The sequence below is a fragment of the Nylanderia fulva genome, unplaced genomic scaffold (genome assembly GCF_048542155.1).
Source record: "Nylanderia fulva isolate GAGA-0341 unplaced genomic scaffold, ASM4854215v1 Scaffold34, whole genome shotgun sequence".
NCBI lineage: Eukaryota > Metazoa > Arthropoda > Insecta > Hymenoptera > Formicidae > Nylanderia > Nylanderia fulva.
In genome coordinates, this window is record NW_028190411.1 from 722,126 (window position 1) to 745,236 (window position 23,111).

The 23,111-nt window shown below is 34.7% G+C and overlaps 2 protein-coding genes across 3 annotated transcripts in view; one reads left to right on the forward strand and one right to left on the reverse strand.

Annotated features, from left to right (window-relative positions):
- Positions 1 to 315: 315 nt before the first annotated feature.
- Dlic (dynein light intermediate chain) lies at positions 316 to 4,636 on the forward strand. Of its 2 annotated transcripts, none has more exons than XM_029310947.2 (10): positions 316 to 444; positions 643 to 716; positions 1,122 to 1,238; positions 1,323 to 1,553; positions 1,759 to 1,969; positions 2,053 to 2,241; positions 2,315 to 2,429; positions 2,524 to 2,640; positions 3,339 to 3,504; positions 3,566 to 4,636. In XM_029310947.2, exons 1-10 carry the CDS (start codon positions 350 to 352, stop codon positions 3,679 to 3,681), a joined length of 1,431 nt encoding a protein of 476 aa, XP_029166780.1. In that variant the 5' UTR covers positions 316 to 349; the 3' UTR covers positions 3,682 to 4,636. The 2 variants fall into 2 exon arrangements, with proteins under 2 accessions (XP_029166780.1, XP_029166779.1); XM_029310946.2 differs by having other exon boundaries at positions 323 to 444; positions 2,524 to 2,664.
- Positions 4,637 to 5,800: 1,164 nt separating this feature from the next.
- mib1 (E3 ubiquitin-protein ligase mind bomb 1) overlaps positions 5,801 to 23,111 on the reverse strand; it is a 374,656-nt gene continuing 357,345 nt past the window's right edge. The window contains exons 10-15 of the mRNA XM_029310927.2: positions 9,309 to 9,528; positions 8,799 to 9,109; positions 8,354 to 8,528; positions 7,728 to 7,929; positions 7,111 to 7,268; positions 5,801 to 6,590 (exon numbers count right to left, since the gene is read on the reverse strand). Coding sequence (XP_029166760.1) covers positions 6,450 to 6,590; positions 7,111 to 7,268; positions 7,728 to 7,929; positions 8,354 to 8,528; positions 8,799 to 9,109; positions 9,309 to 9,528 — 1,207 coding nt within the window. The 3' untranslated portion in view covers positions 5,801 to 6,449. The remainder of the gene's footprint in view (positions 6,591 to 7,110; positions 7,269 to 7,727; positions 7,930 to 8,353; positions 8,529 to 8,798; positions 9,110 to 9,308; positions 9,529 to 23,111) is intronic.

Here is a 23,111-nt window from a genome sequence, read left to right on the forward strand (position 1 = left end):
AAGCCTTCATTTTTAAATTTGGTAGATCTCATAGTAATCTGTTCACTTAGTGCACATGATTGATGAAATCAAAGAAGAAAAATGGCACGAAAGTATTTCTATGCATTTTAAAAGGAAAGTTAATTATACATATATATATATATATGACATAAATGACATTTAATAATGACATTTATTAATGACATCGCCGATCGAGCGAGTGTCTCGATAGTTTCGACCGTAATCGATATATTCGATAGCGATTAGTCGAACTCGAAGTGCGATACAATCGATTCTGTAGTTTACCACACCCGCGTACCTCAGCTCGCGCGCTCGCAATCGATATCCTTATTCCCGTCCTGTCAAATGGATGACAATGGCAGCGACGACGGTTGATACGATGTTGCAGAGCAATGGCTTTCAGGCAAAAAAGAAAGAGGACATCGAGAATAAGGACAACTTGTGGTACGTGTCGTGACGTTTGCTCGATGGTTATCCGCGTTATCGAAATGTCGCCGCGAAACGGGACTTATTCTCATCTTCTCGCGAGAGAATCTTCCGCTTCGCATGACACATCCATCCTATTGTTGCGTGAGAAAAATTAAGCGTTTTCCTCCGCGTATACCTAATTTCACCTCTTGATGTTACTCGTATGCTTCGCAGGTCGTCTATTCTGGCGGAGGTCCAAAACAGCGGCAACAACAAGCTACCATCCAACAAAAACGTCCTCGTTCTAGGTAAGGAGATCAATCGGAGCCGATCGACCGTAGGCCGATGTAGCACGCATATTAAGTATCTCCCCCGCTGCCTGATGCGTGTGTCATCGACAGCAAAAAAAAAAGTTATATGGTCGTATTTATGCTAATTGACAATCGGAGATAAATCGGATTTTTTATTGTAATTTTTCTCGTACACGTGATACTTGCTCATAGCATACTGACAGGTTATATTAGAGATATTCATTATTTCATTTGCGTACAGACGTACTGATAAGAGTATCATGTAGAAAAATAAATTTTATCTCTTCTTGTGAATATTACTATAAACAAGTGCAATATATGATATTTTTATATATCTGATAATTACTGTAAATACGGAGACACTTAAATTTATATTTCATTTATTTTGTATATCATTTTTAGGTGACAATGAGAGTGGAAAAACTACACTTATAGCTAAACTACAAGGTGTAGAAGATCCAAAGAAAGGTTCTGGATTAGAATTTGCATATATCGATGTGAGGGATGATTATCGAGACGGTTAGTGCAAAATCAACATAGATACTGTGATTATTAATTTGAAAGAATAAATGTATAATTTTGCAATATATAATTTCTTTGTAGATCACACAAGGCTGTCTGTCTGGGTTCTGGATGGAGACCCGGGTCACGCAAATCTTTTAAGATTTGCTCTGAATAAAGAAAGGTTTCCACATACACTTGTTATGTTAGTTGCTGCTATGACTACACCATGGGCCATTCTTGATCAGCTTCAATCATGGGCGGCATTATTAGGCGATCATATTGATAAATTACCATTAGATAATGATACTAGGCAACGCTACAGGCAGCTTAGTAAGTAGAATGAAACATGAATGTGTAATAAATAATATTGCACTATTGTTTCAATGTTAACACAAATATTGCTCATTGCTTTGACTAGTATTATATTTATTGTTTTAATTCTCAAATCTTTCCTTTAATTTAAAATAGATAATCAAGATACAATGTGCACTTTTGTAGAAAATTAATATTGTTATGCACAATTTTATTTCGTTAGATATTAAGAAATGGCAAGACTATACAGAACCAGGAGACGAATTAGATCCTGGGAGTCCTCTGCGACGTACTAGTCGTAATTTGGATGATGACACTGCTGACAGCTTACCTTTGCCAGAGGGAGTACTTACAACCAATTTGGGCCTGGACGTCGTTGTGGTCATAACGAAAACCGATTATATGTCCACTCTTGAAAAAGAACAGGATTATAAGTGAGTATTGATGGAAAAATTTATGGTACAACATAAATCATTAGTACAAATATTATAATTTTACATAATTCATTTTTATATAGAGATGAACACTTCGACTTTATGCAGCAGTGGATCAGGCGGTTTTGTTTGCAATACGGTGCAGGCCTTTTCTATACATCAGCAAAAGAGGACAAAAACTGTGATCTGCTGTATAAATATCTTACACATAGGATATATTCTTTACCGTTTAGGACACCGGCATTGGTTGTGGAGAAGGACGCAGTACTTATGTAAGGATTCTTACATTTTCGAATTCTTTTTATACTTATATGTATATACATCAACGCGGGCATTTATTTGCAGACCTGCTGGTTGGGATAACATGAAAAAGATTAGTATTCTACACGAGAACTTGCAATCTATGAAGGCGAATGATTATTATCGCGATGTTATTGCACAGCCAGCAATAAATCGGAAAGTATGCTATCGTCTTGTTTCTCTAATACATACACATTTTTGTTTTGAGAGAAATTGATAGTCCAACATTTAATTTATTGACATTATTGATTTAGTGTGTCGCCAGAGAAATGGAAGTTCAAGCGGAAGAAGAGCAAGCTTTTCTTGCGCGGCAGCAAGCTGCTCTATCAGGCTTGAAAGATCCCACTCGTTCTCCAACGACTCGGAATCAGGCAAGCCCTGGACCAATTATACAGGTTATACCATTTATACATAGAGCATGCTCTTCATGTTGCGTGTCAAATCAAAGGTACCATAGTACGCTACTAATTTTCTCATCGCACTTAAAAATTGTGCGAGTGATCCATTAATCTAATTCGTCACAACATCCATTATAAAATCATTGATTGTATAATTTATTTATATATTTGTATATATTCATTTATATATTCAATTGTTTTGTTATGCAGTATAATTGTACTTTCATAGTTATTTCGTTTATCCATATAGACGATTCATTTAATGTTAAAATCAGATGTATTTCCATTTTTCATGTATTACAAGCCTATGCCTAGAAAACCCATATTGCTTAATGTATCTAATGAATTCGTTAAATGGAATGATAACATTGCAATTTATTAATATAGCGACGTCATAGCATATCCGATCAAATCATTTGTTTCATTTAACATGCAATAATTTAATCCTTGTCGCTAGAGGATGTTGATAAATCATGTACAAGACTTCCCAATAGTTTACTGTACAGTGTGTAATTGTTTAACAGTCCATGTAATTTCAATTCCAGCAATCATCTCGTATGGTTATTGCAGTATAACATTTGAAAGCATGTTCTAATCTATGTGGTATGATCTGTGGATTAAGAATATGATGTGCTTGAAAAATGGATGGACACTAATATATTTGCGAATAGGTGGCGTCGCCTAACAAGAAGTTGGATCCCAAAGGTACCGGCGCGACGCCGTCTGGAGAAGGTGTTTTAGCTAATTTCTTCAATTCTCTCCTTTATAAGAAGACTGGAGTGCAACCTGGTTCACCAGGAACGCCAGGCAACGTAGGAACGAGTCCCCTGAAACTTGGTAAGTAATAATAAATTTCTTTCTGTGTAAAGATGTTCTAAAAAAATATTTCGCATTTCAGAGGCTTCACCTGTGGATAAGGCGACGATGTGCAATGACGCAGCGGCGGAATTAGATCGTCTCACGCGGACCAAGAAAATTTCCCCACCCAATTTAAACTCGTCATCTGAATGTTAAAGTTAACGTGCTTTTTCTTCGCAATCTATTGTTGATGGAATGATAGCTTTGTGCTGCCATCGGATAGAATTAAAACGAGAATTGAAAATTGGGATTCCTGTATTCTATTCGTTGCAACGAAATAGATCGCGCATGTACTGCGCATCACGGAAATACATTGAACGAGCATAATGGTAAGATAGATCGTGAAGAAGTAAAATTTAGCTCTACTCATTAGTAATTTATCCTGATCAAATCAGAAAAAGGGGAGATTTAAAAAACAGAAAAGGGGAAAAAATAAAATATATAATTTATCACACAACTCGAGTGTTGTTTCACTAAATATCAGACAGAGAATAACTAGAAAGTTATTAAATTAATGTAATTAAAATATTTAATATAATATTATATCGAGAGATGTAGGCTTTACGCACAGCTACCCCAGCGCCTGGTCATAGTAAATTATTTAGCAATTGCCCTTCGTATATGTACGTGAAAACGGAAGCATATTTCTATGTTCATACACGATGCACATCTTTTTTTGTCTCTTCTTTGTAAGCGAATACTTTTATTACGTGTTTCGTACTAGATCATTTTCCTTCACGAGATAGTCTCCATGACGACTCGTCACTGCATTCGGTCTAATTTTTACGACGTAAGTGCCGTTAGCGTTGCGAATGCGTGAGATAGTCTTTTATACGAATTGTTCATAAAATACGCGAGACCTTTTAACAGAAGACGCAGTGCAGTCTTCACATTTAGGAATAGTTAATGGAACGAGACTGGAATGGATGTTCATATCGCGCGTGTAAATTCGAGATATTTTCTTTGTAGATTTCGAACTGTATCATCTTATTCAACTCGCGCAAACAAATGAACAGAAATCTGTACATTCAATTATCAATATACATATATATAAATGTGGCTATATGTACATGAAATTTAAATTCTCGAAGAAAATAAATAATTTTTCGTACATCGTCTCTTATATTCATTTTCAGCCGGAGTAATTATTTATTATACAAGTTGCAAATTTATCGTGAGATGTTCAATAAGAGAGTTTATATGGCAAGTTTACAAAATTTTTTTATTTTATTTTATTGGGTGGAATACATTAAAATAATTAATAATGCGATATTATTCTGTTCTATCAAACATATTTGCGATATAACTTAGATTGTCACATTTTTATTTATAATATATATAATTCGACATACTAATAATGTACGTTAATATCTAAATAAAAGTCAAGAAAGATAATATGAAATGGAACAGGAATGATCTTCGAGTCTGAATAATCTTATTTTTTATATGTATATAATATATTTCATATTCATGTCTATTTATTTCATATATTTGATACGTGAATATAAGTATTAATATAAGTAATTTTCAAGACTATGCGTGAGTTAATCTGCAAAAGATTGGATATAAATTTTGAAATCAAATATAATAAAATGTTAACTTTTTCATTATTCAAACTCGGAAGAGATGTAAACAGAAAAAAACACTACCATCACATGAAATATATACAAGAAATGCATAATTCTAAAATGCACAATTAATGCATAATTAAAATTGTCAAAGGGAAAATATAATAGATAATCGCGCTTTTATAATTAATAATGACACATAAATACACATTGATACTCATAATACATAATGATAATGATAATTGCGCAATAAAATATCATAGTATCAATAATGATTCACATTTTCAAGAGTCTAAAACAAATATTTTTAGCGAATTCTTAATAAAGTTTTTATTTATAAATTTATAATATATTTATTTCTTATTAATAAAGTTAATATAAAAGGCACTTATGCCATAAATAATCAATATAAATTTTATGTTGATTATCATAATTGTTGCTTTAAAAAATAAATAATAAATTTTAAAATTGAAAAATAAACGAAAAAGCTATTAATGTATAGATCCATTAATGCATTGCATCGAAAACATTTCTCTACTGGTTTAAATAATATATAAATAATGTATCACATCAGGAAATTTGTAATATTTAATAATAATTTTAATGAACAATGATTTTAATCATAATTTTCATACGATTTATATTTTTTACATTAAAAGATAAAATAATGCATAAATATATTTTTTATTTATTGATTTTAACAATCGCAAACCTGGAAATTATTCATGATGGATGTAAAGACAATTAAACTTACGTATATTAATAATAAATATTTGGAAGAACTCTTTTATATCTACTATTTTTTTCCATTTTCATTTAGGCAAAAAAAGTTAATAAATGATAAATAAAAAGCTTTGTAGAAAACATACTGGAAATATATGTTACATTCGTGTTTTAATATAACCATAAGAATATGAAACACAACTTTAACAGCATAATATATCATTTATCATGCAACAAGTTTTTCTTTTACTAGAGAGATATGAATATTAAATAATATAAGTGTGCGTACGCTATATATTTTTATCGAGCTTGTTTATCAATTAAATTATATTTTATGAATAATTGCAAGCTCGAAAATTATTATTTAGCATATACATTGTTTTTCAGTTTATATGCAACTGGATTATGTCTTTTTAAATTAATATTACTCTATCGATTCGCCTCGAATCTTCGCTATAATCTTGTTGTTGTCAAAAATAAACGTTAGTAAAAGAAGAAATTAGTCAGTTTTTCGTGTCGCGAAAAATGTGGCGGATAATCATAGATTATATAATTCGTTTATCGTGTAATCGCCGTCCTTGGAAAATTCCAGCGCGCAAATCCGATCGGTGACAGTCTTTTTATTTTTAGTTTTTAGTAGAGCAGAATGCGCTTGTCGACCGCCTTGCGACATATTGGACACTCCGACATACGATCGCCGCACATTTGGCAGGTGCCGTGTCCGCACAGGAAGATCATGTTTTTCAAACGATCCAGGCAAACCGGACACATAGTCTGCAACAATAAAATAATTCAATTTCATGACTTATTCTTTTTATCTCCGATATTTCTGTCTAAATTCTCTATCTCCTCTAATATGAATACATTATTTTATTTTATTTCATTCAAGCTTCTTTCTAAGTTTTTAAGATTCTTGTAATTAAAACCGATCTTTTCTTAATGAAAATATAATTTTGTACATGTTTATCATATTTTTCACATTTTTATATTAAAAAAAAATTTTTTAGCCTCTTTGAAGTCAAGTAAAAAGTGAAAAGTAAATCTTCCTAGTTAATATATCTTTGTAATTGCAAAAATATATGTGAAAACTAAACAGAATGTGATAGATTTAAGTTATTGTGCTACAAAAAACTTAGAATTTTTGAGAGAACGTATATATTCTGGTTCTTCGAGAGAGCGAATGGTAATTGTATAGAGCAATTGCACGGTGCAGACTTCTTCCTTCGGCACAAACGAAATTATTCGTTTCATTAAAGCGGCGTATAACGAAGCGAGACGTAGAGGGGACACGTACTTGTTCCTTGATGTCCTGCAATTGCTGCTGTAGTTTTTGTATGTCGCTGTGGGAAGTATCTCGGCTGCCGTTGTTCATTAGGAGAGCTTCCCCAGCTATGGTGTTGTTCGAGGGCGTCGGCTCCTCCTCGGGATCTGCGTTGACTTCAGATATCGTTCCTAATGTAACAATCAATTTTTTAAAACAAAAAGTTCACGAAAAATGGACGATGCTCTTAATCATTGGCTCATATTTTTATTCGCGATGTATCATAATGTATCAACGCAAAATTAAATGTTTAATTGAAAAGAGCAATTAACAATATTATGTAACATAATTAGAAATATAAAGAAATACTTTATATAATATATCCGAGATTTCATTAATAATCTAAAAGATCAAATGTACATGTATTAACTATAAAACTGGATAAAACGTCATCTTGATTATCATATTTTAAAAACGAGCTTTAATCTCTCTAATCAATCTCGGATTTGTATGTTCAGAGTGACTAGATAGATCGAGGTGAGCTATCTAATCGCTACTAGTTCTACATGGGAACAGTTTGATATATTTAGTGCGATTAGATAGGTCGGGATGTGAGATATCAAGCGTCCTATGCAAAGTGAACGCTATACCTGAGGCGTTGCAGTCTTTTACGTAAGTGACATCACCTCCGCCACCGCAGCAAACCGAGAGCGGTACCATGTGCTGTATCTGAGCTCGGCATTGCACGCACTTCTTCATCAGGGCCGCGCAGCCCTCGCAGGCGCACATGTGTCCGCATGGACGGAACAGCATACCCGCCTTGCGATCCGAACACACCACGCATTCTTCGATCTGGGAACAAATGTCCATTATTACGCGAAGGCGTGAATGGAACGCGCCTAGAATTTCGAGATCTATTCCAGGATAGAATCAAACTATCCGGTCAACTATTATTACTCCTACGTAAAGAGAAATTTACACAGCGGTATTAAATTACGTCGATGAAAAGAGCGTAATTTGTAATTTGATTAAAATGTCATTGATATCGTAGATCTCGATTTAAATTAATTATTAAAAAAAGATGTATCTGGCTTCGTAAAATATGTAGAGTTGGTTGGCGTATAAAAATCAATTCGATTTTTTTCAGATAAAATTAACAAAAATCACAAAGTAAAATATCGATCGGTGGTGATAAGAATAAGATGTCAACGACGTAAATTACGGATAGTAATGTGTAACAATATAAGAATGTAATAGTGTCAGCAATGTCTTATACCTTTACTCGAGAAAGAACGTTCTCACGGCAAAGCAAACATTTTTTCACTCTCGGTGCACAGGCGTTGCAACAAGCCACGTGTCCACATGGACTGAACAGCATTTCTCGTTTACCATCAGAACATACGAGACACTCGTCGATCGCCGCTGATGGGGTGACGATTTCAATATCATGTCTGGAAGAAAGAAAAGTGGCTTAGTAAACATTATAGATACAGAGTATGAAATAATTGTACAAGAAACTGGAATACCATATATTTTCAGAAAATATTCTATGTCGTATTTAAATATTAATTGATTATTATATTAGACAGTTTGAAAGAAGAACTCGATTACACGTAATAATATATTTTTAATATATTTTTAAATAATAATTAAAAATATTTTTTGTTTATATTACATGAGTTAAGAGATTAAAAGACCAGAGAGTCGTCTCGGATACTAACGATTCCTTGTCCTTGTGGCAGGTAGTTAGGGTTTTGCAGAGATTGGGATCCGGACAGAGATCCAAGGGTGTCTGACCCTTCTTGTTCTTCAGCTCCAGGTCGGCGCCATGCGCCGCCAGGAAGCACGCGATGAAGGAACTACTCTTCTTGTCCTGACCCTGAGTGCCTAGACCCATCAATAGTCGTCCGACGTCCTGCACGTCCTGCAGCTGTCGCAGTTGTGACAGCGTGTGATGTCGAAGTGCCTCATGCAAGGGCGTATCCCCATCCTTATCGGCGACGTTTAGATTCGCACCTTCGCGAACTAATAACTACAATTAGACAAATCATATTGCAAATTAAAGACCTTTCTTTAAAGAAGGAATTTTAATTATCCGTACTATTAGATATCAATCCATAAAAAAGTATCTTTAATTTTTGTCATTGTTAGAAAATTAATTATTATTAGATAAAAGATTTTCACGATTACCCGAAAAGTCAGAATTGAAGTTAAAATAGAAGTAAACGCACCCGGACAATCTGCGTGTGTTGTCGTTCGACAGCCAGATGCAGAGCGGTTTGTAAGTTCACGTTCTGCAAGTCTAGATCAGCTTTTCCAGCACGTGCCAGTTGTTCGGCGACTTCAACATGATTGTTAAGAGCAGCCAAATGAAGTGCCGTATAACCGTCATCCTTCTTCTCGTCGACGATCCAGGGCCGAGGGAGTTTCGATAGCAGGACTCGCATCGCACTGAAACCAGACAAAAAGGCAAAATATTAAGGCAAAAAGCCGCAATTGTATTTTGCACGCGGAAAATTCATTTTCGTTACGCTTGCAAAGCATTTTAGTACCAGTTATTTTATAACGAGTTTTGTCCTAATTAGTTTTCCACTTTTCTCTTTCTTTTTCTTTTCTCATTTAAAAAACATTCCATCTATGTAATGATATTCATGTTTTTTTATTTGTCACAAGATATTTTGTCTTATGTGATCACGCTCACATTCCATTTTTATGAAACTAGAAACAATACAAGCGTGCGCTATTCTTCAATTTTATATTAAAAAGAATTTTTATAAATTAATATTAAAAAAATTAAACAAAAATTGATCGATATTGAAAAAAATGATATAAAGTTGATTTAAACTCGATTAATATTTTTGACAGTTATCAGCTGATTTCTGTCAAAAATATTAATCTAAATATAAAATATAAATATGTTATAAAAATTAAAATAATATTTTTATATAATATGTTATAAGATTTTAAACTCGATTAATATTCTTAACAGTTATCAGCTGATTCGTGTTAAAAAATCCTCGATTAATATTTTTGACAGTTATCAGCTGATTTCTGTCAAAAATATTAATCGAGGATTTTTAACACGAATCAGCTGATGAAAAGAGAAATAGAATTCTTGAAAATTGACTTGCGTCTCACCTTTAAACTCGATTAATATTTTTGACAGTTATCAGCTGATTTCTGTCAAAAATATTAATCTAAATATAAAATATAAATATGTTATAAAAATTAAAATAATAATTTTATATAATATGTTATAAGATTTTAAACTCGATTAATATTCTTGACAGTTATCAGCTGATTCGTGTTAAAAAATCCTCGATTAATATTTTTGACAGTTATCAGCTGATTTCTGTCAAAAATATTAATCGAGGATTTTTAACACGAATCAGCTGATAAAAAGAGAAATAGAATTCTTGAAAATCGACTTGCGTCTCACCTTTAAACTCGATTAATATTTTTGACAGTTATCAGCTGATTCGTGTTAAAAAATCCTCGATTAATATTTTTGACAGTTATCAGCTGATTTCTGTCAAAAATATTAATCGAGGATTTTTTAACACGAATCAGCTGATAACTGTCAAAAATATTAATCGAGTTTAAAGGTGAGACGCAAGTCGATTTTCAAGAATTCTATTTCTCTTTTTATCAGCTGATTCGTGTTAAAAATCCTCGATTAATATTTTTGACAGAAATCAGCTGATAACTGTCAAAAATATTAATCGAGGATTTTTTAACACGAATCAGCTGATAACTGTCAAGAATATTAATCGAGTTTAAAATCTTATAACATATTATATAAAATTATTATTTTAATTTTTATAACATATTTATATTTTATATTTAGATTAATATTTTTGACAGAAATCAGCTGATAACTGTCAAAAATATTAATCGAGTTTAAAGGTGAGACGCAAGTCAATTTTCAAGAATTCTATTTCTCTTTTCATCAGCTGATTCGTGTTAAAAATCCTCGATTAATATTTTTGACAGAAATCAGCTGATAACTGTCAAAAATATTAATCGAGGATTTTTTAACACGAATCAGCTGATAACTGTCAAGAATATTAATCGAGTTTAAAATCTTATAACATATTATATAAAAATATTATTTTAATTTTTATAACATATTATTTTAAAATTTAATTAGCAAATTGACGCTTTAGCCTCTTTTAGAAAGGGATATACATTTTTTGATTATCTCTTTCTTTTCCTGATATATTCGCGATTTTAGTTTTCTTTGTTACTATTATAGCTGCTTATATTATTCGCATACTTTGATGTCTATATTAATATTTGTTTCGGGACAATTTTTTTGCAAGAATAAATTTAATTTCTATCCATCTATGTTGGTATGGCATATAGAGAAGTACAATCCCGAATTTCCTTGTTAGGTGATTTGCTTCCGTGTATCTTGCGCGTATTTCTAACTACTCGTCGCGGTAGGGACCCCATGGTGAGGTAACGAGAAAGAAAGACGGGGACAGCTGTTTCGTCGACGGGGCCTCTCCGAAGTCAGGGGGACTTCTTCGAGGCGGTAGCCGCTGCTGGGGCATGACGGAAACGCATGTGTTTCGTCACATATGTGACGGCTATACACATGTTCCGAAACATGTCTCGCACAAACGGGAGACCTTCTCTATCCCGTCCTTTGGAGAAAAATGTCTCGCCAATTATGTCACGGATACTTTCGTAGAATCCATTAGTCAAAGAATCCGGCTCGCGGAAATTTCGACGATTAGTCGCGCGATTTCTGTATCGTTGTAAAACACAAATAACAATTAACGACTTGAGAAGGGAAAAGAAATGTGTCTTTTGATGAGAAAGAATTTTTGCGATAAATAAAATTACGCATAATGCAACGGGAGGAAGAGAGAGCAAAATCCAATGACACATGAATCCTGATTTAACCCGAAAAATTTGCGATTAATAACTCTAACGAGTAATAATTTTACTATCTTAACGATGAGTAACGATCTGTGAAAAAATTACTGTTTGCATATCAAGTACGGTATAATGTATGCGTGCGGTGTCATACGGGAGTAATTGATGTTTGCGTTAAATTTGCATCGCCGTTATAAGCGTCGTCGCCCGCTTCGCGGGGAGGTCATCAAATTTTTACGACGCGTAAGCGGCGTCGTTTTTCATTAACGCGGTCTAAGGGACACACGCGTTTTGCATCCAAGTGCGATCGTCGCGGCATTCCGATGCCCTGCGACATAGAGCAATATATAGTAGCAACGAGGCCGACTGCTCCTCTCCTTGTCATGAATATGCAAACGGCCGCAAATGTTGCCGTTACCGCGTTAATAACTATAAATCGATTACTTTGCCAATTATGTCCGGGTATACGTACTCGCACGTCGACACCGCTCGCGCGTGCGATTTTATTGCGTCATTAATCGGACCCGCAATTTCATTCCGCGCGCCTTCTCTCTCTCTCGATGTGCTGCTCTCCATTTTTTTTATTTCCGCCTTAATTCTCTCGGCTCTTGCCGAAATAATTGCGATGAAAACGATCGGAATAACGCGACGAATTTAAATCGCTCACCTCACATCAACACTGTCTCTATACGTCACGCTAATTAAAAAAGATAAAAGATGATAAAACGAATATCATGCGTGGGTTGATTATAATTTTCTATTTTTTTGTATAATATAATACGTAGTTATTTCCACTGATATGAGAAAATAAGCTATATATATACGTTAAACTTTTCTCTCTTATCTAAGTTAAGCATAAATGAGACCCAGTATCTTTTTATTAGAAAAGACCAGAAATTTTCCCGCGTTCAAAAACCTTGTCGCTATTAGAAAGAATTTATCGTCCGCTCTTTGAATTTTCGCGTTAGACGAAATTACGCGTCCGCGAATGAAAAGACGCGATGACGTTGATTTAACGCGGCCAATAATTATCGCAATTACAATGGCACAATCTCTTGCACGATGTAATAAATAGAAATAACGATCGCGCGAATTTCCCATCTCGGTTATTACATTCTGTCAGTCTCTCCGGTTTAATTTCCTATTTTGTCACATCTCGTAAGCCAAAAGACGCGAAATTCGTCATAATCGTGGTTCGTATAAATACTTCATCTGACTTAGACGATGTATCATGACGCGTGATATTATTACCGCGATTAATTTCCCCTCATTCGTCGACGAGGAACAAAAGTCCTCGCCGACATCTTTATCCGTTTATTGGCGTCAATGAATCGTCGTTAGGCATTCTCAATGTTACTACTCGATGTCCTAACGTCGTCATAGTTCGCATTTAGTTCAACTGATCATTATGATCTTAAATCATCATTTATTATCATATCTCGGAATTAGAACAATGTCTTTCTGATGTATTCAGAAAATCCTGAAAAGACGTTTAGAAACATCGATTCGGATGAGATTCTTGCGAGATAAAAATGCATTGCATCTGTAAAAAAAAATTACTAATATTTTCGCGAAATTCAAGCATCAATTAATTTGATTGAAATTTTTTCATTTTATTGGATCTTTTTTTTTTTTAAATTTGGAATACTTGTTATTTGAACAGTATAAATAGCTTAAATAAATTTCAATGAATTTGATACTATTTTTCGATACTTTTGCCATAGCGTACGAAGAGAATGTTGTCTTAGAATTTACCCTGAAAATCATGATAATTGTAGGACAATATTGAAAGAATTTTATAAATTAATAAAAAATATTAATATGTACATAGTAAAATTAACCGAACATATTTTATTGTGGTAGATATTACTATTTTTAATTTGTTCAATATTTAATTAGAGAAACTCTCATAAAATTCTTCCAATACCATATATTATTTCACACGATTCCCATGATTTTCAGGGTAAATTCCAAGAGAAAATTCTCTCTACGTGCGTTGACGAGTTTTCGAAGAGAGAGAGAAAGAAAGAGAGATTCCAAATAAGCTCCAGATATAAAACCGCTCGCTGACGCGAGCGGATGCGAATCAAGCTCGCTCCATGTAAATCACGCACGCATATATTGAGCATTTAGTGAGTCAGCGACGGTCGTGGCATCATCACGACGGAGTCCACCGAGAACTCGAACGGAGATCCGACAACACGCGTGCCTCTGTTCCTTCCGATGCACATCGTTGCAACAAGCGAGGCTTCGACGAGGCGCGTTTGGCCTCCTCCGTATTCCGCAGCGTGCAGTGAGTCAGTGAGATCACGCGGTGACACGCTAAATATAATTGACACGAGAGTGTGTAATGACAGCTCGCGCGCGCGACAACAAACAGCTGACCCGAAGAGAGAAAGAGGCCGCTCCTCTCTATAGTCGGCGATCGGGGATCGTCGATGATCGATACACGCGGGTATCTCTTTGTCGCATCAATCGCGATAGAAGCGCGCGAGAATCGCACGCGGAATCATTCCGTGCTCGCTCCGTATGGTTTCGCTAAATATAGCGTTGCGCAAACTCGCGATTATTTCGGTATTCGCCGTCGTCGCGCAGCTGCGATCCGGCCGTTCGTCGCGAGTGATATCGAGAGGATTTCGAGACCGAGCACAAATTACAGAGATCGAGGTAGAGAGAGGGAGAGAGATGATGATCTGGAGAATGGTGAGTCGAGCGAGCCACGGCGGAAATAATTCCTCGGTTTGTCCTTGTCGAAATGCGGAATTGTTTTACACGCGGTTCAGGAAGGAAGGGAAGAGAATTATCAGCGGATTCATTGTTCACGAGAGTGCATATCACTGATCAAGAGTGCTCTGTAGATAGACATTAGTATAATTGAAGAGCAAATTGTGAATTAAGGGATAGAATTTAGTCTAAATTAGATAGATGATATTTAGTGATTTAAAAAAAATAATAATAAATTGAAAAGGCTCTGATATAGATACAAAATTAGATATGAAAAAGGAATAATATACAACGATCCAAAGAAAGGACTAAAACGTTCAAAATAATTAGAGGAATTTAAAAACAAACTTGTTGCTCCTGGTTCTCATTAGCCTTTTCATATTTAATTAAAAAAATTAAGTGTTCCTTTTTCTCATAAAAAGAAAGCATCTTGCAGTAATATCTTTCTTATTCGTGCAAAATTATTCCGAAAAGAAGCTAGCATGTGTACATATATACATAGTACTTTCTTTACCTTGCATAATACGCATATTAAGATCAACAGATGTGCTTATATTGCATTTCCGATCAATCATAATGTCGAGTGTCTTCAAGTCTTTCGACATCGTTTATCACATTTATTCTTCAGTCACATTTACTTTCTAATTGATTGCTTCTTAATTATATTGTTGTATATGAACAAATGTTGTTCATTAACATTATATTTCCTTTTTCATATCTTATCAAATCTTATTTTATGCACATGTATATCTCGACTCTCCTATACTCATAAGAATTTATTTTTTCTCTCTTTCATGATACGTGATAACGTACTTAAAAATCAAACACTGAAGTATCTCTTTCTCGATTAAAACCTATAATAAAAAAAAATGTTCAGACTGAAACACCCCATAATCATTACATATAGATTTTCAGCTATCATAAATGCATCTTTGTTCAACCGATTGAATCTCCGATATTATAATGAGATAATGATGACTCTTGCGCGAAAATGTTCATTTAAGAGAAAATCGGAAGCCACGATCTTTCGGCGAGAACTTCTCTCAAGGTATTATTCACGGACGAATTACTGAGAAACCACCACAAGGCCCTCGAGTCCCTAAAACATTTATCCGCTGCAACCTCGCGGAATTCCGGCGGAATTCCATTTATCTTCCCTTTCGTTTGCCTCTGCCCAGCACTCCTCACCAGACGATTCCGAAGTATTCGGATTTCCTATCAGTCATTCACGCGCCATCCGATTCGATCAAATTCCGCGCAATAAATAAAGGTCCAATTTTCACGTCACGCTCTCCCGTCCATCGATCGCGCGCGAGATAAATTAGCTTCTAATATTCGATGACAGTAAATTTCTCTTTCTTTCTTCGGGAGAAAAAAAAATTGAATTCTATATTTTTTTCTCAGTAACATTTTTCTGCAGTAGGTAGATCTTTCTGTAAAATAAATTTACATTTGCATTCGCGTGATTACTCGAGAAGGATTCTGATTCTTTCAATTTAATTTCGACTAATCTTCACATTTAATTATATAACTTCAAGCACACTTTATGTCAATGGAACTTTAATTCGAGATTTAATTGTCAAGATGTGTAATAATGAAATATTGCGAGTAGCGCGTGCTGTGAATTCTCTAAATTAAATTGCAAACAATTAAATTAAATTGCCTCGAAATTCGACTACTATATCGCGCTATCAATTTATTATTACGTAGGTTTACCATTTCTGCGCATTATTAGCACACTGTGTTTAAATCCGACAAATTCGGTCGCATTCGATGAACCAGGAAGAAACGCACGGCCGGTTCGAATCGGCAATGTCCGTTCGTGGGTGACGAAAGGGCACCGAAGGTGGAAGGGAGGAATGGATGCGCTCTAATATGCAGAAACCATGAGGAACGTTGGCAGACTACCATGACGTAATTTCCGGACGCCTCTTTATCGGAGTTGGCGCACCCAGCGAAAGCGAGAGCGAGAGCCTCGATGATGTCGCGTCTTCGTTGCTCGCGCGTTTTCTTACTTTCTTCTATATTTATTTATATATATTTTTTTTACGCGACAGCATCTCAAAAAACTTTCGGGAGAAAAATCGAAATCTCTCGGATGGAGACGGCTCTCTTCCGATCCACCCCTGTAATCGTCTCGCGCAACTTCATCGGCGAAGTGTCCGACGAAAATTGGAATTTGTCGTGAGTACCGAATACCGGAAGTTAGATCCGGATTAAGCGGAAAACTTCTCAAAGTACTCTGCGTCCTTCTAATTTCGTTGCTCTCCTCTCTGGCAAGCGCTTTTTCTTGCGTTTTTTCCTCGGAAGCTGTTTCTTCGTCATGCCGTTCTTTCCACCAGCGTTCTCTATTTTTTCGCAAAATCTTCCGAATAGCATGCTCTCTTAAATACTAATACTAATAAATAAATGTAAAATATTTGCAAAGAACTAATAAAGATGAATATTCGAATTTTTTCTTTCCTATATATTTTTGCACAGATTTTTGGAACAAATAAAATCATAAATTTTGAAATTAAAAATTTATTATAACTTGATCTTTTTTTTATTCTTTGCGATCAATCTTATCGAAAATGTTATTTAATAAAATTCTTAAATTTGTATACGTAAAATAACTTATTTTGGAAGGGCTTAACGAAATCTCGCGGTGGTCCCTGTGACAAAAATTGAAATTCTCGGGGGAATAGTATCTACGAAATACTAATAAATAAATGTAAAATATTTGCAAAGAACTAATAAAAATGAATATTCGAATTTTTTCTTTCCTATATATTTTTGCACAGATTTTTGGAACAAACAAAATCATAAATTTTGAAATTAAAAATTTATTATAACTTGATCTTTTTTTTATTCTTTGCGATCAATCTTATCGAAAATGTTATTTAATAAAATTCTTAAATTTGTATACGTAAAATAACTTATTTTGGAAGGGCTTAACGAAATCTCGCGGTGGTCCCTGTGACGAAAATTGAAATTCTCGGGGGAATAGTATCTACGAAAGGATTAGTCGGTACCTGAAGGGCGAAAGGGGGAGGAAGAGATTGGGGTGAGGAGGTAGGTAATCGAACCAAAACTAAATCACAACTACCATCTAATTCTATCCGTGAAGTTTGGACGTTGTGGGGTTTGAACGTTCCGGGTTGGTGCTATTAGGAAAGGCAACACAGGACAAATTATGATGAAAAATGAGAGGGTTGAAGAAAAATGAAAGAAAACTGTCGCGAAGAAATATAATATATATAATTATATCTTTGTGAGAAATAATAATATCCCGAATTATAATAACGATCGCGAGACCGTGAAACTAATGTGACGCGCTTTAACAATAAAACTATTGTATATTTTAATAAAATGATTTCTCAATAGCAAATTAATAATCTATTTAAATGACGATAAATTGCGTCGGCTAATAATAATAATATAATTATTTATAAATTCCGAATACCAATTAATTCCCAAAAAATTGAATAGACAAGATAAATGTACGATATATAAAAAAACAGACTATAATAAACAAGTGACACAATTAAATATATAAATTCTGAATCGAAAGAGAACAATAGTCGCTTGTAGAAAATTTGTGCGAAGCAAAAAATCATATGAGAAAAGAAAGGTAACACAGGGAGCAAGAGAAAAAGAAAAAAATACAGACAGACAGAAAGAAAAGAAAAGGGAAAGAAAACATTTCGATCGCTCGGCAAAGTCGCGTAATTTATGTGTTCAATACCCAACCGGGAGAGAAGGAACGATCGGCGGCTGAGAAAGTGCCAGCGGTCTTCCTGAAAAAAAATATATTAATTCCGAGCTCCTTTAAAAGTTATTGCAAAGGGCGCGGACGGAGACGCCGCGGGTTGGAACTTTTCCGCGGCGATGGAAATGACTTCGGCATAAAATATGACGGCGATGGCACCGCCAGACGAGTCGCAGGTGCACCACGGGGTAGGTCACCCGTGATCGCTGCACTCGTCGGCTATTTTAATTCGGGTCGAAGAGGAAAGGGAAAACGACATCATGGATGAGCCTAGAAGAACTTGCGGGGGTTGGAAGGGGATGATCGTCCAAGTGGAAAATTAAATTTCCAAAGAGATAAATTTGATTATACGATCAAAAGATTGATGAAACACGCGGATTAAAAAAGCACGCCTAAACATAGAAATTTAACTGTTCCATTTTTTTTTTGTTAAATCTGTGATTCTTCTTTCGATGCATTTAACTTTCAACTTTGAAATTTATCTCTTAACATTTCTCGAGCGAGATTCGATAATTATTCATATTTTTGAGATATGCATTAATGGCGTTCCCTCTGAATTCTCTTCGGATCTATGTGCCTCATTTCCATCATGTATGTATGTGATATCACGGGTACAGCAAGTATTACCGTCCCATCATCAACCCTTCCGTTTAGTATTCGTATATTGAGATTATTAACGAGCGGGTTGTTTACCGTAGAGCGAATATTATTAATACTCTATCATTATTAACATCGATCGTTAACGTAGTGTAAATTAATACGTCACCCCTATTATCTTTATTTGCTTCATATTCACGATTAAAATTAATCTGTACCTCCCTGCCCGAGTTGCGCGTCAAAATCACGCATAATTAAACCTGTGATTACGCAAAACAAACACCTGATATTTTCATGTAATCTTATGAGTTTTGTGCTGTAAAAACGAATAAACTATAAAAAAAAGAATGTTGTATTTTAAGAGAACAACAACTTATACATAAAATCGTTTTTATCCTATAAATAAATGACTGTACACATAGTGTTAGACAAACTGTAAAAGAGTTTTTCGTCATTTCCATTAAATGTAGTTAAATTTTAAATTGTATTTCTGGTTGAGTAAACAATCAAATTGGCAATAAATCTGTTTAATCGTCATTTTATGTAAAATCATTCATAACAGAGAGATAACAATTTTTAGTAAAATTGTAAAAAACAAAGCACTTTGCTGTAGCTTTTAACTTTTGCTATGTAATATATTGCAAGTGTATTATTATTTTAAAAAATTATATATACCTTGAAATAATTATTTCTACTTTTATTCTTAATTTTTATAATATTCGCAAACTGTATAACAAATGTAAGTAATATGCTGTGTACGAGAAATCTTTCGCATATTAAAAGCAATTATAAAATAATAATTGGAATATAAAAGTATTTTGCAATTTTAGTACATATAATTTCATAACATATGGTATACATGCGTTGTGTGTACATGTATGCATAAAAATAAATAAAAATGCATTTAAATAATAATTTATAGAAAATAAATATTCGAGATATACATTATTTATATATTTAAATACAATATTTTATATTTATAAATATTAATTGTAAATTAATTGCAATTGTTGAATAATCAATTAAATATGAATATCTGTGTTTTTGCATCTCAAAGTGCACATCAATAATTTTATCTTTAATTCGAAATACACCCCGATCGCGCGGCGGCAACCGATAATGTGCGCGATTCTGTTTTTCCTCGAGAAAATATGCACGCTTGAAATGATGAGAGCGAGAAGTTTTCGATCGGGGAAAAAGGGGTGAAGAGGGCAGAGGGAATAAAAATGATTCCGGTATAAAGTACGACGGATGGTGACGTCGACGACGTCGCGTTTTTCCTCAGAATGAGTTCCGTCCCGTTTATTTTGCTTATTCGATTCCTCCGACGAAAACACGTCTATCCGTCTTTAGTCGGTCGGCTGATAGGTGCGGAGGAAGAGATATTTTGGCTCCGAAACATATCCCGTCTGCTGGAGGCTGTTTACGTCTCTCGCTGCGTCCGCCTTTTCCTAAGTTCCCGTAAGATCCATCCGAAGACCCGTCGCACTCGATTACGAATGAATTTGTCGTCATCTGTCTAATGCGATATTTTGTGTATGCGTGTGTCACTTCCTTTATCTCGGAGACACAAAGACGGTTTTACATATGTCGCTCTCTTCAAATATACCATTTGCCTCTGTAGAATATGATAATTAGTGTTTAGCGTTAATCAAAAGTTCATTGTTTTCCTCAGAAATGACAATCGATATAATCGGCTGCATGTCTTGAATACTAAAGAATTTTTCGCATAAACATCATCGTCGGAGAGTTCAGTCATTACGCAGTTATACAATCTAGGAGAGCATCCAAGTCTTATTTTTTTTTTTCTATTTCTTATCGTTTCACAATCATTTCTTCCCGAGATGATGGCATGTGACGTGCAAAATCGCAGTCTATATTTTTTCGCAAAAGAACCGATCTTTTTTCGCCAACTATGAACAGCGAGTGTGCTTTTTTATGATCTGATCCTCTCGATGAGATGTGAAATCTTTTATTACACTTTGCGTATTAATATATGTTTAAAAAAATTATTTATATTGACAAATAAATTTTATGGTAACATATATAACAGTAGTTGAATGTTGAAATAAAAAATCATACTGTCATTGCTAATTTGAAAGTAAAAGATATAATCGGAGAATAATTGTAAAAATAAAAAATGCAATATAATTAATTATATCTAATTAATTATGTATTTAATTGCAGTTGATAAGAGTAATTTTCCATGTATGTGTGGCCGTCTCTTTTCAAAGTGTAACAGCAAATGTATTAAGTGAGGCTCAACTTTGTCGGAAGAAAATGCGCGAAGATCGCAAATAGACATGCGAAAAGTTTCGGGGCGATATCGGAATTAACGCGTCCTTAATTAATACGCCCGTTAATGCTCGGTCGCCTTAAATTCGTAGTTCACGGAAGTTTTACTGCATCGTTAAAGCGTCGCGTCTCGTGCCGAGTTTCAAAGCGCCATGTTCCCTCGAAGCGAAAGAGACAGGGAGGCTGCGATCGGGTTCTTAATGGCCATAATAATCCGGTGTTTTGAATCGCTCTTGTCATTAGTTCGAGCAACTCTTTCTGCTTTTCGCGCTTTTGGCCGAGCTCCAGAATTATGAAAGGGGAAAACGGAGGAAAAAAAGAACCGATATTTCTCGATGAGTTTTGCAGAATTTCGTTACAGAAATAATTTTTGGCACGTTTTAGATGTGTCGTAATTACTTAAAACATTTATTCCAGTGACGAATCATATTCTTCCGGGGTGTAATAAATATATATAATATTGAATATATAGAATTGAGTTTATTATATTAGGTTACGAGTTTTATCATGCGCTATCGCAATTGAAAAACGCAATTTCGCGTATCACTGACGGTAAATATTTTCAAATTCACGCACATACTGACGCGAACAAACGTCGACTCGGATCGTGCGGTACCCTCTTTTCGAAAGGATGAACGCGTAAATGCCGTGTATATAAAAAAAAAAAAACATTTATTTCCATCTGACGATATCGAATTCCGCGGCACGATGCACACTCAAGAGTTTATCCGCACAAACGGGCGTTTTTTGCTCGTACAGACATCTATAACTTCGCTCTAGTCGCCCTCGGCGTGAATGCGTTATTCTACTTCGCGAATCGATCAATCCATTCTCCATTAAAAACCATTAACCACTCTTCGCTTCCACGATTCCAGAAAGTCACCGCGAATATACGCAGATTGAAAAAGTGCGCGAGCTTCTTCAGAAAATTTCCCTCTTTCCTTATTTTTATAATAATCTTATGAAAAATTTGTGAATTTTTAATAGATGTTTTCCCCTTTTAGATATTGCATGGAAAGAATTTCATGGTAATCGTAGGACAATATGGTATTGAAAGAATTTGATAAACTAATAATAAAAAATATTAATATGTGCATAATAAAATTAATCGAACACATTTTATTGTGGTAGATATATTAATATTTTTATTTAATTACAGAAATTCTTCTAAAATTCCTCCAATATCATATCGTCCCACGATTATCATGATTTTCGGAGCAAATTTAATAAACTTCGTATTCTGTATTTTTTTAAAAATCTTTTTGAAATAAATGAGATTGTTATGATTAAATGCGAAAAAAATATTTTTTTAATAGTAAAAAATAATTTTAGAATAACATATAGGGAAAAAGTGAATCAGAAGGTACGAGCAAATATGACGACAATAAAAATCGTTACATTAAGGGCGCAATAAAAGAATCCTTGGCCCGCTTTTTCGACGACGAAGCACGACGGCTGCTTAGCACGTTCTGTTTTCGGCAAAACTTTTTGGCGGTGCAATTCGCGCTTTCTTCCCTTCCCCGAGCTATCGCGAGACAAACAGCATTAACTCCTCTCTCTCTCGCGCGCGGCGCACTCGAATAAAGTTACACAGATTTGTCACGGGACAAAAAACGCGGGCACGTTCCGCCCCCGTGAACGGGCTTCCAGGTTTCTTACTCGGATTTCCTAGACGCCTGAAAAGTGGCTTCCTACGGGCCCTTTATGTTTTCCTCTCTCGCGTTTCGCCAACTTCCCGTCGCGACTTCCACGCTTTTTCGGTATATAAGAATGTCCCAGAAAA